General features: G+C 40.9%; 1 protein-coding gene across 1 annotated transcript in view; it reads right to left on the bottom strand.

Annotated features, from left to right (window-relative positions):
- LOC310948137 (CUB and sushi domain-containing protein 1-like) overlaps nucleotides 1–20,566 on the bottom strand; it is a gene marked incomplete at both ends in the record, with an annotated part of 443,680 nt that overhangs the window by 204,514 nt on the left and 218,600 nt on the right. Inside the window, 2 exons of the mRNA XM_083915161.1 lie at nucleotides 6,476–6,683; nucleotides 8,550–8,744. Of these exons, the coding sequence (XP_083771287.1) occupies nucleotides 6,476–6,683; nucleotides 8,550–8,744 (403 nt within the window). The remainder of the gene's footprint in view (nucleotides 1–6,475; nucleotides 6,684–8,549; nucleotides 8,745–20,566) is intronic.

Below are 20,566 nucleotides of genomic sequence, written 5' to 3'. Positions count from 1 at the left end.
GGACCAGGGAAGTACATGGCTAAACCTTCCAGGTAAAGCTTACCAAGGTCAGGGTGCTAGAAAACACATTTTAGCTGACTGTAAAACCTCACATTTATGAGTGATGCAGTGTAGGCTTTGTCTTGGAAAAATGGATGCAGCATGCTATCCAGCAGTTATTAAAGCAATTATTATTATTATATTATAGTTATTATAGCAAAATGCTCACAACGATGTTGCCCAGACTTTTTTGTGGGAGTTGCTGCTGGAGTGTGAAGTGTCAAAGCCATCAGGTTTGTTTGAGCGAGGCAGTGGATGCTGAGAAAGGCTATGCCTTGCCTTTTCTTCTCATCTCATCTCATCTTTAACCGCTTATCTGGGGTCGGGTCACAGGGGCAGCAGCTTTAGCAGGGGACCCCAAACGTCCCTTTCCAGGGCCACATCAACCAGCTCTAACTGGGGGATTCCAAGGCGTTCCCAGGCCAGTGTGGAGATATAATCTCTCCACCTAGTCCTGGGTCTTCCCTGAGGCCTTCCCCAGCTGGACGAGCCTGGAACACCTCCCTAGAGAGGTGCCCAGGGGGCGTCCTTAATAGATGCCCAAACCACCTCAACTGACTCCTTTCAACGAAAAGGAGCAGCGGCTCTACTCAGAGTTCCTCGCCGATGGCTAAACTCCTCACCCTATCTCTAATGGAGACTCCAGTCAACCTCCTGAGAAAACCCATTTCGGCTGCTTGTACCCGCGACCTCGTTCTTTTGGTCATGACCCAGCTTTCATGACCATAGGTGGAGGTAGGAACAAAGATTGACCGGTAGATCGAGAGCTTTGTCTGTCTTTATTAAACAAGGAGACAGAGTCGGCAGCATGGTATCTCTGCTGATTGCAGATTATATCATTCCTATCATTGATTCCCCTGGAGGAGTTTACAGCAACTTAATGGCTGAGACCATAGTTGTTTGCCTGTTCCATGAAGATGATGATCCATAAGACCCACGTTAAGCTGCGTGCATCAGTGACAAAAAGTACAACAAAAAGTAAAACTTAGCTACCACAGGTGAAATAGGGATGGTTGGTATTGCACTTCATGAGTGTGAGAATGAAATAAGTCAAGCTAACAGCAGAACCTTGGGAATCGGTAAGAATGTTTTGCCAGCCTACTCAAAAGGGGCTCTGTGGGAGTGCCAGAACAGGCTAGAGGGGCTACATTTCCCACCTGGTGTTGACTGTCTCTCTGGATTCCTCAGAAGAAGGTAGAAGAGGTTACAACAAAGATAAAAGCTGGGCTGCTCTTTTTACTCTGTGGCCACTGAATGAACAGATCTCACCCTATGACTAGAAAATAACCTGGATATGCAAAGAGAAAATGGATGGCTAAATGGGAAATCACTTTGCGAATCACAACCAGTTATTTTGTGTTACAATGATAACCTAAGTCTGTATGTCAGAGTGGCAATTGGAAACTTTTCTCACAGAGCTAAATGCTAACATAACAGCCGATGTTCACCACCCCATTTCTAAATAGCACTATATACAAAGTACAACTAAGGCTGATGGGATTATCAGCTGTGCAGATATTTGGTAATATAACAACATTTTGGAATAAATAAATCATGGATCATGGATATCTGTACCAGATTTCTTGAAGCACAAACTTGATTACTGCAGGTGTCATGGACTAAGGAAGGAGACCTTATTTGTAAGTAATAGTTTCATTGCATTATGTGTAGTGATCATGTTACTCAATATAAGAAATAATTAGCAATTAGGGCCACTCATTTTGTTAGAAGTGTGGACAAGATAGGGTGGGAAGGAATTCATTTAATGTAAAAATTCAGAGATCCCACCAGCCTCTTTAAATCATCATGACAAATCACTAATTAAAAATCCCAGACTATCATGGTGCTGATACATTACGGCACATTTTTTAGTTTTCAGCACCCGCAAATAAGTTAAAATCAATATGAATAATGTAGTGAGTAATAAGCAACAAAATACAAATAATCCCTTTTGGCCATGCTCCTTCGATATAATGGCCTTTAGCAGAGTACGAATTCCTTCAGTTTTAAAAAAAAATTACAGAACTAAAACTGTTGGGCTTTAAGCAGTTCGGTTTGTTGTGTGTTTTTATAGACATGGGGGGGGGGGGGTGGGGGCAGAAAAGGAGGGATAGCCAGAGGGAAAGTCAAGAGTGCAGTAAAAAAAAAAAAAAAGAGAGAAAATGGTGGAAAGGGTAGGGGTAAGAGTTTGTAAAAAGTATTAGCAGGGTTTTAAAGCAGTAAACACATGCTGTAAACGACTACAAAACCGATGAACATTTTTTAGCAATCAGAAAGAAAATCACTTCAGATTTTAAGGTAATGCCTGCAACTGCATGCCTATATTCAGTGTAAAGCCTTTATTCAGGATATGCTGCGGTGTGTTTTTCATATTCAGATCATCAAAATCCTGTTACACACACATACAAATGTATAGTAAACTAAGGACTGTAAAAACTGTGAACAGTTGCCTCTGTAGACCATGTAATGAAATGAAGAAAGCCACTCTTGCTGCTCGGACAAACAGGCCGCCTTACTTCGCATTATCAGCTTTCTGAAAAAGTCTTCTTTCTGAATTTAGTTTACTGGTCAGATCACTTGTTTTCCCAGAAGAATCAGGAAAACCTGTGCTAATACATACTGTTGACTGCATACATGATCAGCTGTGTAAGTTCTGTTGACATCTCACTTGCTAAACAGAGAAACATTAAGAAATATTTATTATAAACCATATAGTGTGATAAAGCCATTGGACTACTACAGTAGGCACATGCAACACAAATGCCTGGAGGTCTTCTGTCTTTCTGACCCTATCTCTGTCACTCACTTCGTCTCTTAGTTGTCTGCCTGTATTCTTCACCCCGTCCTCTGTGCAGTCTTCTTTATATTTCATGAATAATCCCAGTGAAATAAAGTTCACATTAGCCAGTAACTGCACTCTACATTCAGTTTGACCTCACTCAGGAGGTAGGTTTCAAAGGTTAGTTGAAACCTGAAAACTGAATACAACTGTTAGATTATTAGGACATAATCCTTCAAATTAGATTAAAAGGGAAGACCACCTAAATTAATAATGCAAATATGTTATTTCAATGCCCTTGGAAAGTTCAATCAGTCTCAAATTTGGGATGTCATAAAGTATAAAGTCTGGAGCTGCTCAACACACACAATGAATGGGAGACTGTTTTTTTTTAGTTTGTTTTCTATTTTTAATACCCAAATTAGTTTTTATACTATAGTAGTAATCTTTCCCAATTCCCTGTCCATGGAGCAGTTCCAGTTTCTATACTTGATGGTTTGAGTTTTAGCACTCACACATTTGGGAGAGAGTTGTTCATGTTAACTAATATTTATACTTACATTGGACTGATTAAGACCATATAGTAATAATGTATTAGTTTTGAAAATGGGCGTAGTTCCCCTTTAAAGTTTAAAAATGTTTTGATCATTTAGTGGGCCGGAAAAAAACAGTTACACATTTACTTGTAACTGTCTGCAAAACTAAAATGTAAATTTCTACAAAGAAGACAAAGAATAACATACATAACATGATATGGCCATAATTCTATTCTGACAAACTTGAATCACTGTGTGTGTGTGTGTGTGTGTGTGTGTGTGTGTGTGTGTGTGTGTGTGTGTGTGTGTGTGTGTGTTTGTGTGTGTGTGTCTGTGTGTGTGTCTGTGTGTGTGACAGCTAGTCAACCTGACATTCAACCTGCTGGCTAGCAGACAGGAACATAAAACAGGAAATTGCTTTTGGGACAGCCAATCAGAAAAAGCTCACGGTAAACAGGAAGAACCCGTCACAGAGGTCCTGTCAGGTGTCAGTCATTTTCACAATGACCTGCTCACATGCCTCAGTGAAAATGTCAATCACCTCTTAATCCCACCACGTGAGAAAAGTATTTCGGATAGTATTACAAAGTGTGTGACAGGAGCCCATTTAGGTTTATTTTTTAATAATTATATTGTTTTAGGCCTGGCGTCAGAGAACTCTCTGAAATATACAAGATGTCTGGCTGGCCTATGGCTATTTAAATACAAACTATATAATTGCAACATCTGTTTGATTCCAACTCAGGACCTTTGTTGTGTACCCCCTCGCTCTCTCCCGCTCTATTTTGCCCCAGTGTTGTAACAATATGCTAGCAGATTCACTCTGTAACCTATAAAATTTAAAAAAAATGCAAAAATAAAAAGCAAACAAAACACTTTCTCACACACAACTACTGTTAGTGTTGTGTACTGTGAGATACAACATTCCTTGCAATAATTTCAAAACAAACACATGAAACCAGAATAGTTGCATCAAAAGGCTTTACTTGCTGCGGTCACTGTTTTCTATGTGGTGTACTTTCGAGCATGCTCCCTATCTCTCCCCCTGTATTGCAGAGGGTGGGCTGACAGTGGTCCTTGAATGTTATACTGTCAAAGACAAGCTATGTGTGTATGTGTGTGGTCACTTGAGTGTGTGTAATCTGTCAAAGCCAAGAGAAACGATCAACAGCTCACACAGTCGGAGGGCCACTTAAGACCTGCCACTGACACACAAACTCACTGAGACACAAACACACACACACACACACACACACACACACACACACACACACACACACACACACACACACACACAGTACCATGGGAATGCCATGGTTGATGTGTACCGCTCTGCTGGTGACAGAACTAAACGTGCAATTATTCTCCATTCCTTTTGTTTCCATCTAGTGCTGTCCTCTCTGCCTCCTTCACTCCACTTATTTATTTGTTGTCCTATCCATTCTATTCTTCTGCAAGTTGAGCCACAATCATGAACCACTTTCTACACAAAGACAATGTCAACTATCAGTTGAAGTAAAGAGAGTGTGAAAAATGGGGGAGGTTTCTAGAGGAAATGGTGATCTGTAAATCCATTCTAAGAATCTTGTTTACCATTGAGAGAAGATTAAAAAAATACTTTGATTCGTTTAGCAACTAGAATTGAAAATGCCAAGTCACCCTGCCCAGTTTTGCAGATCCTTTGAGATGCTTCAACAATGATAAAACAGGAAGACTAACAATGAGTGCATCTTATTTTTTAAGCAAAAGATTAAAGATATGATGCTCTTTTTTAGAAAAAAAATATATTAAATCATGATACAGTGATTTAAAGCTGTACTCAGAGCCGTCATGTTGTTCCCGTTGTGTTGACTTTTTTATTTGCGCTTTTGTAAACTTTATTGAAACACATTCACCTCTCTACTTCCAGTCGGTCCCCTATATGTGACCCTCTGAAATCCACACACAAACACACAGACACACACACACACACACACACACACACACACACACACACACACACACACACACACACACACACACACACACACACACACACACACACACACACACACCACACACACACACACACACACACACAAACTAACTTCTGTCCTACTGCAAGCCTTACTCAGAAGTTGGAAGTTCCCCATTTTCCAATTACACGTGAATGCAGCATAACCGACGATCTGGGCAGGCAGACCAACCAGTGTCAGCAGCGTCACTAACATGGCAGCTTATTTATAGTTAGCCCGGGAATGTCGTCACAGACACTCAGATTGTTATACTCTTTAGTGCTTTCATTATTGGGTCACATGGTCAATCACCATTGTTTTAACTCACTCTTTGATAGTAACTAAACAGACAATAAACTAGATGAAAATCTTATGGGTATGACATGGTATGGATATGGTATGACATTGAAGTGCAAAGCGTTTCAGGCTTTCCAGATGTATGTCTGGATGTCTATTAAGGCTTCTTTGAACCCCCATTGTTTTGTTTTTATCTTGGTTTGTTTTGTTTGGTTGTCTATATTTTGTGTTAGTTTATTATGCTTGTGTATTGTTGTTAAATAAGAGTCAAATAAAAATATGTTTTTAAAAAAAAATCTCTTTCTTAGGGCGCACTCACACTGTCCATCCGTACCGTGCCCAAGCACGTTTCACGGGTAACGTTTAGTTCGTTTGACCAGTGTATATATATATATATATATATATATATATATATATAAACAGAAAACCAGGTCTACTACCTTTGATTTTATGTTGTTATTACTGAGGGAGGCCAAACTAGTTTCCCCTCTCTAGATTTCCCCAGCAGTTCCCGCAACTTGAAATAGCAACAACCTTGCACGTCTAATTGACATTTTGCCTCCACCCCTGAAAAAACACTTTTAAACCTTCAAGGGAGATGTGTGATATTCTGAACAAACCAAAGTGAATTCTAACAGAACTCTAAATTTAAAAACCAGAGTGTTTGCTAGTACAACAGAGACATCTTGACAACAAAAAATGGGAGTGAAAACAACAATGTATCACCTTCTCTGTGGGATTTGAATACATCAGGAAAATCAACAGGACTCCTGTGCAGCTAATCAATCAGTAGTTGTATCATTGTGGTCTGCGTATGTAATGTATCTCACCATATGCTCGGTGCTTCTGTCCCGCTGATTTCCAGGAAGTCATATTTGTCCTCTAATAGGAAGTCATTGAAGACAAGAGCTATGGTGTCCCCAGGTTCAGAGAGGATTGACCACGTACAGTCCAGGTTGTTGTCATACTCTGCGGGGTATCCAGGGCTGGTTATTGAACCTGCCGTTCCTCGTAACGTACCACCACATGCTCCTTCCGCTGAAAAGAGACATGGTAGTAGGACAAAGAATAAGAATAGTATTTCTCATATTTAATGTATGTCTTTTCGTGCTTCCTTTCTTGGGTTGGCATGATAATTATCTAGTTCATTTGTCATTGTATTTGATCTATTTAATAGTTGTTGTTTTTTTATCTTTTGTATTTAGTTTTTTATTATTTTCTCTTTTGGTAATTTTTATTTCTCATGTGCATGTCTTGCTGTTTATTTTTGAACTGTATTTGTACATCATTTTTAAATCAAGTTTCCATTGACTGATTAATTAATTGATAGGCATTTAGTGTAATTGTTTCATTTTTATAATATGTTCAATAGATTAATTTCATACATAACATACAGTATAACATTATTAATTTTTTTCAAATAACATAATACGCATGCCAATAAGAATTTAACAACTTCCAAAGGTGTTATTATTTTCCAATTAATTAATTAAAGAATTGAAAAAAAAAACAAATAAATCAAAGTGAGTTTTGCAGAGACTTATCAGAACATACTGAATCTCTGAGCTGAGCTGTTCAACCATCTACTGGCCCTAACAGTAAAAACCTTGACAGAGCTGTTCTAGTCTGTAGACTAATGAACCATTAGAAGGGTTTTGTTTGAGGATTTTGGGCTCTATTTGCTTCATACAATGGTTTGTTACGTAATTTGAGTCAGACCTTGCTGTGCTTTAAAAGTAATCAATTCACCAGGGCTTCTCATCTTCCTTCGGCCTGTGACTGCACCAATTACATTTCACTTACAAACTAACAGTGGTTATTAACTGTTTTGGGAGAGGAGACTGTGTGTTTGTCATATCATAACATATATCATATCGTCATAAGGTATGACATACTTTTATCTAGAGTTATTCCGATACCGATGTCAGTATGGGAAATACCTCTGATACTGCCCTAAATGCTGGTATTGGTATCGGCGAGTGCACGATTCTATGCACTAATCTGATACCACCTTTATCTCATCTCATCTCATCTCAAGTGTCTCAAGTATATTGCCAGTGTGGAGATATAATCTCCCTACCTAGTCCTGGGTTTTCCCAGAGGCCTCCTCCCAGCTGGACTCCCATTTCGTCCGCTTTTACCCGCGACCTCGTTCTTTCGGTCATGACCCAGCTTTCATGACCATAGGTGAGGGTAGGAACGAAGATTGACTGGTAGATCGAGAGCTTTGCCTTCCGGCTCAGCTCTCTTTTTGTCACAACAGTGCATCTCGTCTCTGCTTTTTGCAGATGATGTGATCCTGATGGCATCGTCAGTCAGTGACCTTCAGCACTTACTGGATCGGTTCGCAGCCGAGTGTGAAACGGCTGGGATGAGGATCAGCACCTCTAAATCTGAGGCCATGGCTCTCAGCAGGAAACCGGTGGATTGCTTACTCCAGGTAGGGAATGAGTCCTTACCCAAAGTGAAGGAGTTTAACTACCTTGGGATCATGTTCACGAGTGAGGGGATGATGGAGCGTGAGTTTGGCTGGAGAATCTACCGCACCGTTGTGATACCACCTTTAGCCCTGAAAAAAGTCTATTTTGAAGTATTGTATTCATGTTCTTTTTCTGTTATTAAGGGCTGTCAAACAATATAATAAAAGAAAGTTGTATTGCATTCATTCTCTGTATGTATATGTTAATGTTTACAAAGGGTTTAAACTAATCCAGGCCATATGGTAATTTATAACAATAATATCACATCCAAAATAAAAAAATAAATAATAAGCACTGGTATCGAATCGACTGATACGCAAGGTTTCGGAATTGGTAGAACATCTTTACTTATATGACATATTTCAAGAACAAGAATAGATCTAAATGGCTGACATTTAAGAGAAGGTAAGAAAGAAAATCGCACCTCTACAAAATGGTGATGGGAAGTCCCACTGTGCTCCGCTGCCAGGTGATACAATACATGTGAGGATACTGTGTCCTTCCAATACAAAACCTGACTCGCAGCTGTATCGGATCTTGTCCCCCATGTTGTACCGCGAGCCATGTATGACTCCACTTGGGATGAGGCCAGGGGTGCCACATGTGTGGCTGGGCAGGACTGAAACACAAAGAAGGAAACAGAGATTGTCAGAGATGATTATATCGTTTTTTTTTTAATATTGCATAATAATAGAAAATATATAATATTTAATTAATTAATTTTTACTACAAAGAAAAAATAAAATAAAGAACAACTAAATAAATCAACCGACCAAAGAAGAGCCTAGCAGAAAATGTATCACATTTATAATCATGGCTGTATTTTGTGCCAATATATGATGCAGGAAAGTGATCTTCCAAACATCTTGGCTTGTAACCCTTTAGAACAAATCAATGTGTATTTGTGACCGAACATTGCTGGTCGCATATGAACTAGACGTTTGTTCAAACAAAGACTAATTTCAGCTTCTGAGAACGTTTCATTTGAGTAATTTTTACTTGCCTGATAACTATCAAGTATTTCCCAAAAGAAAAGTGAAGAAAAAAGCTCAATAAACATATAAAAAGCTAATGAAAGTGAAATAGTTGTCAGATGAAAGAGTTCTGAGATTGCATTTCAGCCAATATATTCTGACTCTTTTGCTTCCCACGCAGACTGTTTGCCTGCATGCAACCAAAGCTCACTCAAACGTTATTTATCAGTAGAACTCAGACTACAGACTACATACAGACTATAAACAAAAACCTGAACACTTCCGATACCAGAGTCTTGTCCCATTGCCTGTAGATTCTGCATTCATATGCTATATGGAAACAGACCAAATGCTTAACATCAGAATCACGAACACAAAATAAGTATGCATGTTTGGTTTGCTAGAAACCAAAAAATATGCGAAAGTGACTGTGTGGTAGGGCGATATGACAAAAATCTCATATCACCATATACATAATTTCATATCCCGATAACAATATGTATCAAGATACAGCACATTTTCTGTAAAAAAAAATTTGATATATAATTTTTTTGTATATATACAGTTATTTGCTTAATGTAGGCTATCAATAGAGGCAGACTGCAAAATATGTTTTCCCGGTACATTATTTGACTATTTCTTATTTTTAATTGCACTGTGAACGTGTGGAAATAATAAACTCTCTGATCCTGGGCGGCGAGTGCCTAACAGACAGCTGCAGGTGCACAAATCCAGGTGCACGTGAGTTCAGTGCTTCACGGTCACACAGCGGAGGTGATGTGATTTCTAAATTCTGATATGGGCATCATATTTAAAGTATTTGTTTTTATAACATAAATATTAATTCCAGTGAAACACTGTGGCCTGTGGTGTGTGTTGACTGGTCTGTGTGTGTGTTACAGTGGCTGTCTGGTGATTTAACAAAGAGAGAAACAGTCTATAGCCCCACCTATCGCTCAGAGCGACTCCTTCGGCACACTTCATCTTCACATACCTCAGTCCATGATTTATGACACCGGGAGATAAAATACATAGCAAAATTTGAAATGATAGACATTTTTCTATCGTCATACAATACATAGTGCCATATCGCATAATCCTACTGTGTGATATTGAGATGACTGGCTATCATTGTTTTCTCTATTGTACATATATTGTTGCCATATCTTAGATAACACAACTCTGCAGGCTAACTACAAATAACTAGGCCAAAATTAAACTCTGACTGTAGCCAACAGGCCTCAGCTCTGCAGAAGGGGCATCAGCACAGTGACTGTACTACAATCTGGACAAACTCCACGGTATCTGACCCTGGTTTGAGCTGTGTGTATTCGTATAACTGGAGCATGTTAACTTGCTGGGTGTGTAATGCCTGCGTGTGTATCCAAATGGTTAATTTTTGCACAGTGCAGTGCGTCTACATGTAAGGGTATTCAGTCGGTCAATATGTGTGTTTGTGGAGGCTGTTCCAATTAAACGCTAGCATGGTAATTAGACAAAGCTTCACCATGAGACCCTGAGAACTAGGACAGAGAGAAAGAGGAAGGGTGGAGGATGAGAGGGAGACAAAAAGAGAGAGGAAGTGGAGAAAAGAAAGGAAGATAAAGAGACACAGGAGAGAGAAGTAAGAGGAGGGGGACTATAGACAGAATGATGGAGAAAAGGAGACAGGGGGAGAATGGAGAGGATGAGAGGAGGAAGAGACAGGAAAGGGTAAAGATGAAGACTCCAGTCAGACAGGAAAAGAGAGAGGTTAACTAATTGCAGTGGGCCCTAAACATGTATAATTTACACTAATTGACTCATTATTTGGATCGTATGAAGTCATGCATCAGAGGCAAGTTACTCACACTCAGCTGACCATGCCTTCCTCTGTGCAAACATGCTGCTTGCTTTGTTTTAACAAGGTGAGACACAACCATATTCAAAACTCAAACTAAAGCACTGACTGAAGGATGGACAGAGGGAAGAAAAAGACGAGAGGATGGAAGGGATCACGCGTCTGAGCCAAGTCGTTAGTTACACTCTACCGTACAGTCCTGTGTCTGCCAGGCTGCCATGTTTTAACAAGCCATCTTGGTACTCAGAGGTATTCCCTCATTGGAACTGATGTCTCAAATAATCAGGGGGTATTTTGGGAGGATAAAGTGTTGTGAGTATCCAGGTAATCTCACTTAACTTAACTTAATAATCTTTGAGAAATCATTTAAAATTTAGAGGAGGGGAGTCTGGTTTGTTGAGAAGAGATGTTTGAATCACAACATGCTCCTTTGACTTTATGTTAAAAACAGTGGAATAACCGCTAATGTCGAATGCATGTGAGATACAGTATATACGTACTGTATGAAACTTCATTTTGACAAGATATCCCACTTGTAAAAAGCTTCATATTCTGATATATATGTATGTAAAGTGCATGTGTGGATTGAACTGTATTTAAGGGGTTTTATATTAAAGGAATACTTCCATAGACCCCCAAGCTTCTCCCTTGTTGAGCTATATCAACTTGTAGGCATGTTTTGGAAATCTACTGTTACAATGAAATTGACTGAAAATTACACACAAAATCAATATCCAATGTGGAAAGCAGATACAGGTTCTACAGAGTTGGGTTCTGCACCATGCATAGGGCGGTTTAATATGGACAGCTCCTGGTGCTGAAATGAAATCTGTTAAAGTTACCAAATAAATAACAGATGAAAAATGAAAAACCTTCACTTTAATCAAATAATAATGTTTATTTTTAATTCAAGACTAGAATTTAATGAATACATTTTTGTGTTTTATTTAACTAGGAAGAAATTTGCATCTTACAAAAAACAGATACTATTTTTAATGATAAGCTGTGCTGTGCATATTGAATTTTAATACAGTTGGTTCTGCAGGTTTGGAAGCTGTGCTGCCTCACATTGCCCTCTGGTACAATGAGGTATGTAGGCTATCTTAATCGTTTTTAAACCAATTGCATCAGTTTTTACTTAGGTATATGCTGTTTTTTTGTTGTTGTTTTTTAAGATGGTACTTTTTTAAATGATATCATAAATGATACATTGCTTGTTTTAAGTTGCAATCAATAATCCGCATTATTTTGTATTATTGCAACTTATTTACAGTGTAGATCAAGAGAGTAATAATGGCTGTATGCACAGTGCTTTGATTTGTTTGCCTTGTCTTTAATCAGTACTATACAACCTTGTTAAGCTGTAACCTCAAGCCGGGGAAGTTCAAATTAGCTGAATGTATTCAGTAGCATAATCACTTTGATTGCTTAATATTGGATAAGTCCTTTGTTTTCCATGTTATTTATTTGAATGATTTGCAAGGCAAGGTCTTTTGGGGTTATTTTAAGCGTGCATTATAATTGGACAACACAGATGTCTCATTATCTCAATAAAGCTGATTTTGTAAGAATAAAATGCTCCATACAGAGAAGTACAGCACACAACATGTTCATATAACTGTGTACACTCATAGATACAAAGATACAAAATGTAATCTTATGAAATTAAAAGCTTGTGGAAGTTGGCTATTCTATTCTGATACTGCAAGAGAATAGAATCCCTTACATACTTCCCAGTCACTAACTTGACGTGGGAACTAGAGCCCAGTTTAAGCTGTCTGTGTGTTGGTGGGGAAGTCATTTTTCCACTTGTACCACCCACCATCAATTAGGTAGCTTTCTGTGTGTGTGTGTGTGTGTGTGTGTGTGTGTGTGTGTGTGTGTGTTTGGGTCCTAAAGCTGAAGTTTTTTTCACATGTGAAACAAATGTCACTTAATCCTGACAATACTATGAGACAGATGATCTGTGAAAAAGTAATGTATCTTCACTTGTTGCTCCCTGAATGCTCCTGATGGCCTCTAAAAGATTCCACTACGACCAAACTAAAATAACCAATCAGAGAGACTTTGATCAAACTGTAAAACAAGGCCGCGCTCAGATATGAATCAAGATTATGTTACTGTATTGTTTAATTCTCACATTAAGTTATATTATAAATTAAAGTTATTCCAGCCGGGCAGCTTTTGGGCAGTGCTTGATTTTGGCTCAACTTGGTCACAAATTACAAATTTTACAGCTAAACCGCACACTAAAATATATCTTTGTATACACTTAATTTGATTAATTTTTGATCAGTACTAATGGATTTCAAAGTTTGATCAGAGTTTACAAGAAGCCATTGACGCTGCTTTAGAGATTTCTCTCAGGTGAATGCAGTGGCACATGACTTGTCACAGATCGTCTGTCTCATATTGCTGGATATAGGATATAGTGACAGTTTCAGCAAACGTGGGAAAAAAAGATTTTTATATAAAACGTTAGCAACTTCAGGTTGAAACCCTATGCATGCATATATACATAAATATAATATATATATATATATATATATATATATATATATGTGTGTGTGTGTGTGTGTGTGTGTGTGTGTGTGTGTGTGTGTGTGTGTGTGTTTGTGTGTGTGTGTTTCTGCTGGAGCTCCTTTGATCTGTCTACTGCAAGTGACTGATATTGCTCATCTGTTGCGGTTGTCCCTTCCAGCCTTTCACAGCCTTAGGGTAGGTCAGTGTGTTGCTATGGAAACTCTACATAGGCCAGGGATACATTTTAATAGCGATACAGAAGTGAGTAAAGGGAGAAAGGTGACGCGATTGAGGCAAAGAACAGTAACATTGAAAGCAGAATAACGGGAGAGAAGAATGCAAAGCAAAAGGACAGAAAGAGGGGAAACAAAAGTTATGTTAAATGGAAAAGAACAAATGAAGGTTGACAAAAGTAAAAGATGATAGCCAGATGGAATAAGGAAGTGAGGGAAACAGGAAGGGGTGGATGAGAGAGGTGTTGATTAAGGCTTTTTAAAAATTACTCAACAGTATCTTCCTGAAACCTGGTGCACAGATAATTGTATCCTACTTTCTGTAGAACACAGCTGTGACCCGCTGTCTTAGCTCCTCTCTTCCCAACAAAGTGTAGTAGTGCCATTACAATATAAAGAAGGAGGCTCTCTCGTGAACAAAGTGCCATTTTAGATAAACCAATTTTAGGGAATTTATATAAATTAATGTATATTCAGGTGCCAAAAAACTTCCTCTCCTCTGACGGACTGAGGGCAGTGTTCATTTGCAGTATATTGTACTGTTGTACCCAGTGTCCGTTCTGCCTTATGTAATGTTATAGGCTACTTACATAGAAATGTATAGAAAAAAAATAGGGACATAAGCTATGCAGACCCTTCGTGCTGCAGAAAAAAACCTAATAATCTACTTCTATTTCTTTTAGGCGTCGCTCTCCAAGTAGCTTCTGCTATTGTATTTATCCCTGTGCACGAGCAGTGAAGATTTAATTCACGCCACTGTGCTCTGCACAGTTGGCCCCCTCAGGTCCGTATCTATGGTACTTTGAGACCAGAGAACTGCTCCCAATTTTTCTTCAGCATTTGATGCAGTCACCTGTCAGGTAAATGAAGAAAAAAAACATGTCTTCATCTCACTGAAGCGGCCCTCCTGTGTCCAACCTGTGAAACATGCCACATCATACCCTCCCATGTCCACACTAGCCGTGAGACTTGCCTCAGTCCCTCACTCTACCATCTGCTTGGCTTTATTATTTATAATATCGTTAAACTTAAAATGGTGCTGGCACAATAGAAGTGTGTTTTCACATGTGACATGTCCCAGCTTCCAAAGACAGCCAGGAACTGCACGGCTCCATTATCTTGATGGGCTTTTCTGGGCTGCAGCTCTCTCAAGGCCCATTGCTGACCCATGTTGGGTCCATCCACCTGCTCGGCCTGGGAGAATGTTACCGAACTGTGGAAGAGACTGCAAGAAGAATGGACCAAGATCAGACCAGAGCAATGTGAGAAACTAGTGATGTCCTGTGGGGGCAGATGTGCTAAAGTAATTCAAAGCAAGGGCCTCTCTCTTATGTTCGTTCTGTTTCTTCACCCTAATTTCCGTGAAGTTCTGCCCTCTACAATGAGGCTACTTTCGAATGTTTTCATGTTTTTTCTTTTAATGCTGTTTTTATCCATGCCGCTTCCAACGGGACACGCTGCCTTTGTTTACTCCGGAGAACAGCTGATCGCGCTAATGCAGGCTGGCATAGCGGCCAGACCATCAGATATTCCACCCGAACTCTTGAGAAAAACACATCGGGGATGCAGAGGTGGGAAGCAACGTCAGGGCAATAGAGGAGGGTTGAGACGGGACGGGCTTATGGAGAGGTGAAGATTTAAGCCGTGTCTCCCCTCTGTTGTTATGGGGATTGTGTGGTCTCTCTACAACAAAAAGGATGAACTGACGGGGCTAACGTGGAGCCACCTGGATTACCGTAAGTGCAGTCTGATGTGTTTTATGGAGACATGGCTGCACAGGGCGTTACGGACCAGAACGTCTCCTTGGATGGCTTCCACACCATTTGGGCTGAGCGGGACTGCACTGAGAGCGGTAAAAAGAAAAGAGGGAGGCTTGCCGTTTTAGTAAAGAGCAGATGGTGTAATTCTGGTCATATCGCCATTAAAGAACAGCTCTGTAGCCCGGATGTTGAACTGCTGGCCGTTGGACTCCGTCCATACCATCACCACACAAAGTGGTGATGGCGTTGTGTGTCATGGAATGTGGCTATTCCTCTAGGTCTTCCTTAAATGAGAAACGAGAGTTATGGACGTAACTCAGGTTCTGTGATTTCTGGATAACCCGCAGAGATGTCCTGGCTTGTTTCCACCTTAACCAGATGCATCACAAAGGATGCATGTTACCTGACCTCCATCTCTCCACATAAATGGCTTGGAGCTGTCCACAGTGCTGAAATGCTGAAATGCTTTGGCCCTCTGTCAGTGACAAACAGTGGTGAAAACAGACACCATGAGTACAGCAACTTAAGCTACATAGCCGGCCAGTGTTCGCTAAGCTCAGTTGCTAGACATAACCAGGAGCCTCCTGCTGTGGGGTCTGTCCTTTTCCACTACTCTGCTAAAAGAAGAGAGGTATGACAGTGCCAAACATATATGCAGAAGTATCATTGGCTTAACCATCTCGTTTCATTGAATGACATGACTGAGTCCTATCTGACTCGCACAGTGTTGAAGATGCTTGGTGATCAGATCTGGACACATGCAGATCTTGGCACAGAGCTCTTATGCATTGCAAGTGGGCATATGCTCTAACTATTTTTTTTACTTTTATTAGCAGCCTCTGGGACTGCCACAGTGCTTAAGAGCTATCCCCGCTTACTCTCCCAACATAAGTTTGCTGTGTGTGACACGTGTTTTTGTAAGCCGAGTGTGCCATGTTGCAACCTTCTTTTGTTCACACCATTGGAGATGAGTGAGCTTATTTACCTGAGACTATTTAAAATGCGTACCTGTCACACTTGCTCTCCAGAGCAGCAGGTGTGTCACATGAATGAGTGTAATGCTTCTCTCTGAACATCCACATAGGGCTTAGATCAGAGGGTCTACGGTACAGCCTTTTATCTTTGGACACTGTGTTTTGGTTTTTTATTTTAATTGTGTGTAAAATGCTTGTGTATTGTGGTGGCACAGAAGGGCATTGACCACATCAGCTTCGCCCTTAACCCAATAGCCGAAAGCTACTTAGACGGCAAAGCCTGGTTACATATTGTAACCCAAGATTGAATATAGGCGTGGCTCAACTGCCCCACCTCTATTAGCTAAAGAAAAAAGTTTGGATTGGGAGCATATATCTGGTCTCGAAGGTATTATATACCGTAGACCTGAAGTGGCAAACTGTGCTTTGCACAGTGATGGGAAAGAAATCTTCACAACTGCACATGAGTGCGGGGTTATATTCATAGAATCTGGGGTTACAATAAGTAACCAAAATGCATTAAGTGTTGACAGCCGTGACCGCCCGGTCAGTGTCTGTTCATCTTTTCTCTCCATGCCCTTATGCATGCATAAATAGCTTGTTCTGTATGATATGTTAATTATCTATAACCAAAAAGGAATGAATTAAAAAAAAACATAAAAACAGTAAAAACTAGACTGGTAAGACTAGTAACAATTAGGGATGCTCGATATTGGCTTTTCTGCCGATATCCGATATTCCGATATTGTCCAACCCTTAATTTCCGATACCGATATCACCCGATACCGATATATGCAGTCTTTTTACACCAAAATTCATCACATATCACCTATTATGGAATTAACACATTATGCCTAATTTTATTGTGATGCCCCACTGGATGCATACATAAATGCAACACGGCTTTTCAAATGTAAACACAGTCTGTACAAAATAAGTTATTGAAAAAAGTGCCATTCATTTATTTGTTTGTGTTTTTAGAGAGAATATATTGCCTCAAACAAAACTACAGACATTATCAAAACAAGGAAGATGCATAGCTTCAGTCCAGAGTAGTAAACAAACTTAGTTTTCTTTTTCCAGACTGAGTAACCGGCCGTAACTTGGCAAATAATACAATCAATAAATTAGCAGTTAAGCTCAACATGCTAACCTGTATTGGATCTAATGGCTACATCACCAGAAATTAGCTTCTCAACGTGACTGTAAACAATGCTGTGCAATTCGGGTAAGCACTGGTCTGACAAATACTCGCGACTGGGCACGACATAGCGTTGCTCGAGGAACTCCACACGTTTGGTGAATCCGGCATCCTGAACGATAGAAGAAGTTTGTTTCTCGGTGTCGGCTGTTGCCTCTTTCCATCACTTTGCTGCACAGATGTAGCATATAACTCTGCATGATTCTTCTTGAGGTGGGTGATCAAATTTGATGTATTAAAGGAAGACAACTTGCAGTCATTGCAAAGTGCACATTTACTGTTAGTAGGTGACACTTGGAAATACTTCCAAACCACGGACATCTCATGCACCGGGAGAGCTGAAGCTTGTTAGCCACGGTTAGCAACCTAGCATGTTGTTGTTGTTATACGTCATCAAGCACGCGCCTGTAAACGTCCCATGTTGCATTCACGTACACTCGGATATGCTGAAGCCTACAGAACTAACATCGGTTGTAAAAACCTGATACCGATAATTCCCGATATTACATTTTTAACTCAATATCGGCCGATAATATCGGTGGGCCGATATTATCGGACATCCCTAGTAACAATAGATTGACAGAAATTTCACAACCCAGCCTGTCAAAATGTAAACTCAAGTCTAATGTAACAACTGATAGGGGTTTCTGTAATATGTGAAAAAATGTTGCCTTAATAGCAAAGTTTTCCTTATATGAAGCTGGTATGTGGTGTGGTATGTGGTTGGCACTTCTAATCTGATGCTCTCCTGCAGTATAAAAATATAGTGACGCATACTAGCTATCCATCCACTAAAAATAGTAAAAAAAAGAGTTCCTTGAATCTGATATGGATGCACTAAAGCAGTTGCTACTAGAAAAAGCCAACCACCGTGAATTCATTTACATCAAACTAAAAACCATGGTGATGGTTCCCGGAGAGGTTTGTGTGTCCCTGTGAACCTGAGGGCTGTGTTGTCTGGAGCCTAGTGCTCCTGGTAGGGTCTCCCATGGCAAAGTGGTCTCAGGCGAGGGGCCGGACTTAGAATGGTTCACAAAGACTCAATGGACTAAACAACGAAGAGTAAGAGAGACCCTGCCCGGAGGAAGCCCGGGGCCCCCGTGTGGAGCCAGGCCCAGGCGGAGGGCTCGCCGGCGAGCGCCTGGTGGCCGGGTTTCCTCCCTGGTAAAGTCTACTCCAAGGTGCTGGAAAGGAGGGTTCGTCCTATAGTCGAACCTCGGATTGAAGAGGAACAATGTGGATTCCGTCCTGGACGTGGAACAACGGACCAGCTGTTTATTCTCACAAGGATCCTGGAGGGGGCCTGGGAGTATGCTCATCCAGTCTACATGTGTTTTGTGGATCTGGAGAAGGCATATGACCGGGTCCCTCTGGAGATACTGTGGGAGGTGCTGCGGGAGTATGGGGTGAGGAGGTCACTTCTGTGGGCCATCCAATCTCTGTACACCCAAAGCGAGAGCTGTGTCCAGATCCTCGGCAGTAAGTCGGATTCGTTCCCGGTGGGGGTTGGCCTCCGCCAGGGGTGCACTTTGTCACCAATCCTGTCAGAGAGTCCATTTTCATGGACAGAATATCGAGGCGTAGTCGTGGTCGGGAGGGGTTGCAGCTCGGTGGGCTGAGGATCTCGTCTCTGCTTTTTGCAGATTATGTGGTCCTGGTGGCATCGTCGGTCAGTGACCTTCAGGACTCACTGGATCGGTTCACAGCCGAGTGTGAAATGGCTGGGATGAGGATCAGCACCTCTAAATCTGAGGCCATGGCTCTCAGCATGGCCTCAGATTACTCCAGCTTACTCCAGGTAGGGAATGAGTCCTTACCCCAAGTGAAGGAGTTCAAGTACCTCTGGATCATGTTCACGAGTGAGGGGACGATGGAGCGTGAGTTTGGCCGGAGAATCGGAGCAGCGGGGACGGTGTTGCAGTCGCTCTACCGCACCGTTGTGACGAAAAGAGAGCTGAGCCGGAAGGCAAAGCTCTCGATCTACCGGTCAATCTTCTTTCCTACCCTCACCTATGGTCATGAAAGCTGGGTCATGACCAAAAGAACGAGGTCGCGGGTACAGGCGGCCGAAATGTGTTTTCTCAGGAGGGTGGCAGAGTCTCCCTTAGAGATACGGTGAGAAGTTCAGCCATCCGTGAGGAACTCGGAGTAGAGCCGCTGCTCCTTTGCGTTGAAAGGAGCCAGTTGAGGTGGTTCAGGCATCTAGTAAGGATGCCCCCTGGGCGCCTCCCTAGGGAGGTGTTCCAGGCACGTCCAGCTGGGAGGAGGCCTCAGGGAAGACCCAGGACTAGGTGGAGAGATTATATCTCCACGCTGGCCTGGGAACGCCTCGGGATCCCCCAGTTAGAGCTGGTTAATGTGGCCCGGGAAAGGGAAGTTTGGGGTCCCCTGCTAAAGCTGCTGCCCCCTTGACCCGACCCAAGCGGATGAAGATTAGATGAGATGAGATAAAAACCATTCTAATTACTGGACTGTAACAATTCCAGAAAAGGTTTCTTGCAGTAACATTAGAGTCAGTAAAAACAGTTCAAATCTATAAGCTTTAAGACTTATAAATTGAGAATAATAAATTGAAAGTAAATGTAAAAGATAATCAGGAGATATTCGTACATCATGTATTTATTTTAAATTCCCAAAATTTCATGTGAGCAATGCTGTTTGTGAGCTGTCCCACATGGAATAAGAGTATAAAATGACCCCAAATTACCTGACAGTAAAAAAACAACTGGAGTCAACTATATTTGTATCCAAAGCATGTAACTGGCCACAAGCCAAAGTTGGAACAGATGTTTTGTCAATTCTAGCTCCTCATACCTGTTAAAAATCACTAATTTCTGTCTTGGTTTCCAGGGGGCTATATAGTTAAAACCATGCGGAACCAGAACAAATGTCAGAACGTGTGCACATATTGCCAAACAGGGATTTGGACAGATGTT

Source organism: Echiichthys vipera (assembly GCF_963691815.1).
Source record: "Echiichthys vipera genome assembly, chromosome: 1".
Classification (NCBI taxonomy): Eukaryota; Metazoa; Chordata; class Actinopteri; order Perciformes; family Trachinidae; genus Echiichthys; species Echiichthys vipera.
This window is presented reverse-complemented; position numbering and strand designations above follow the sequence as displayed.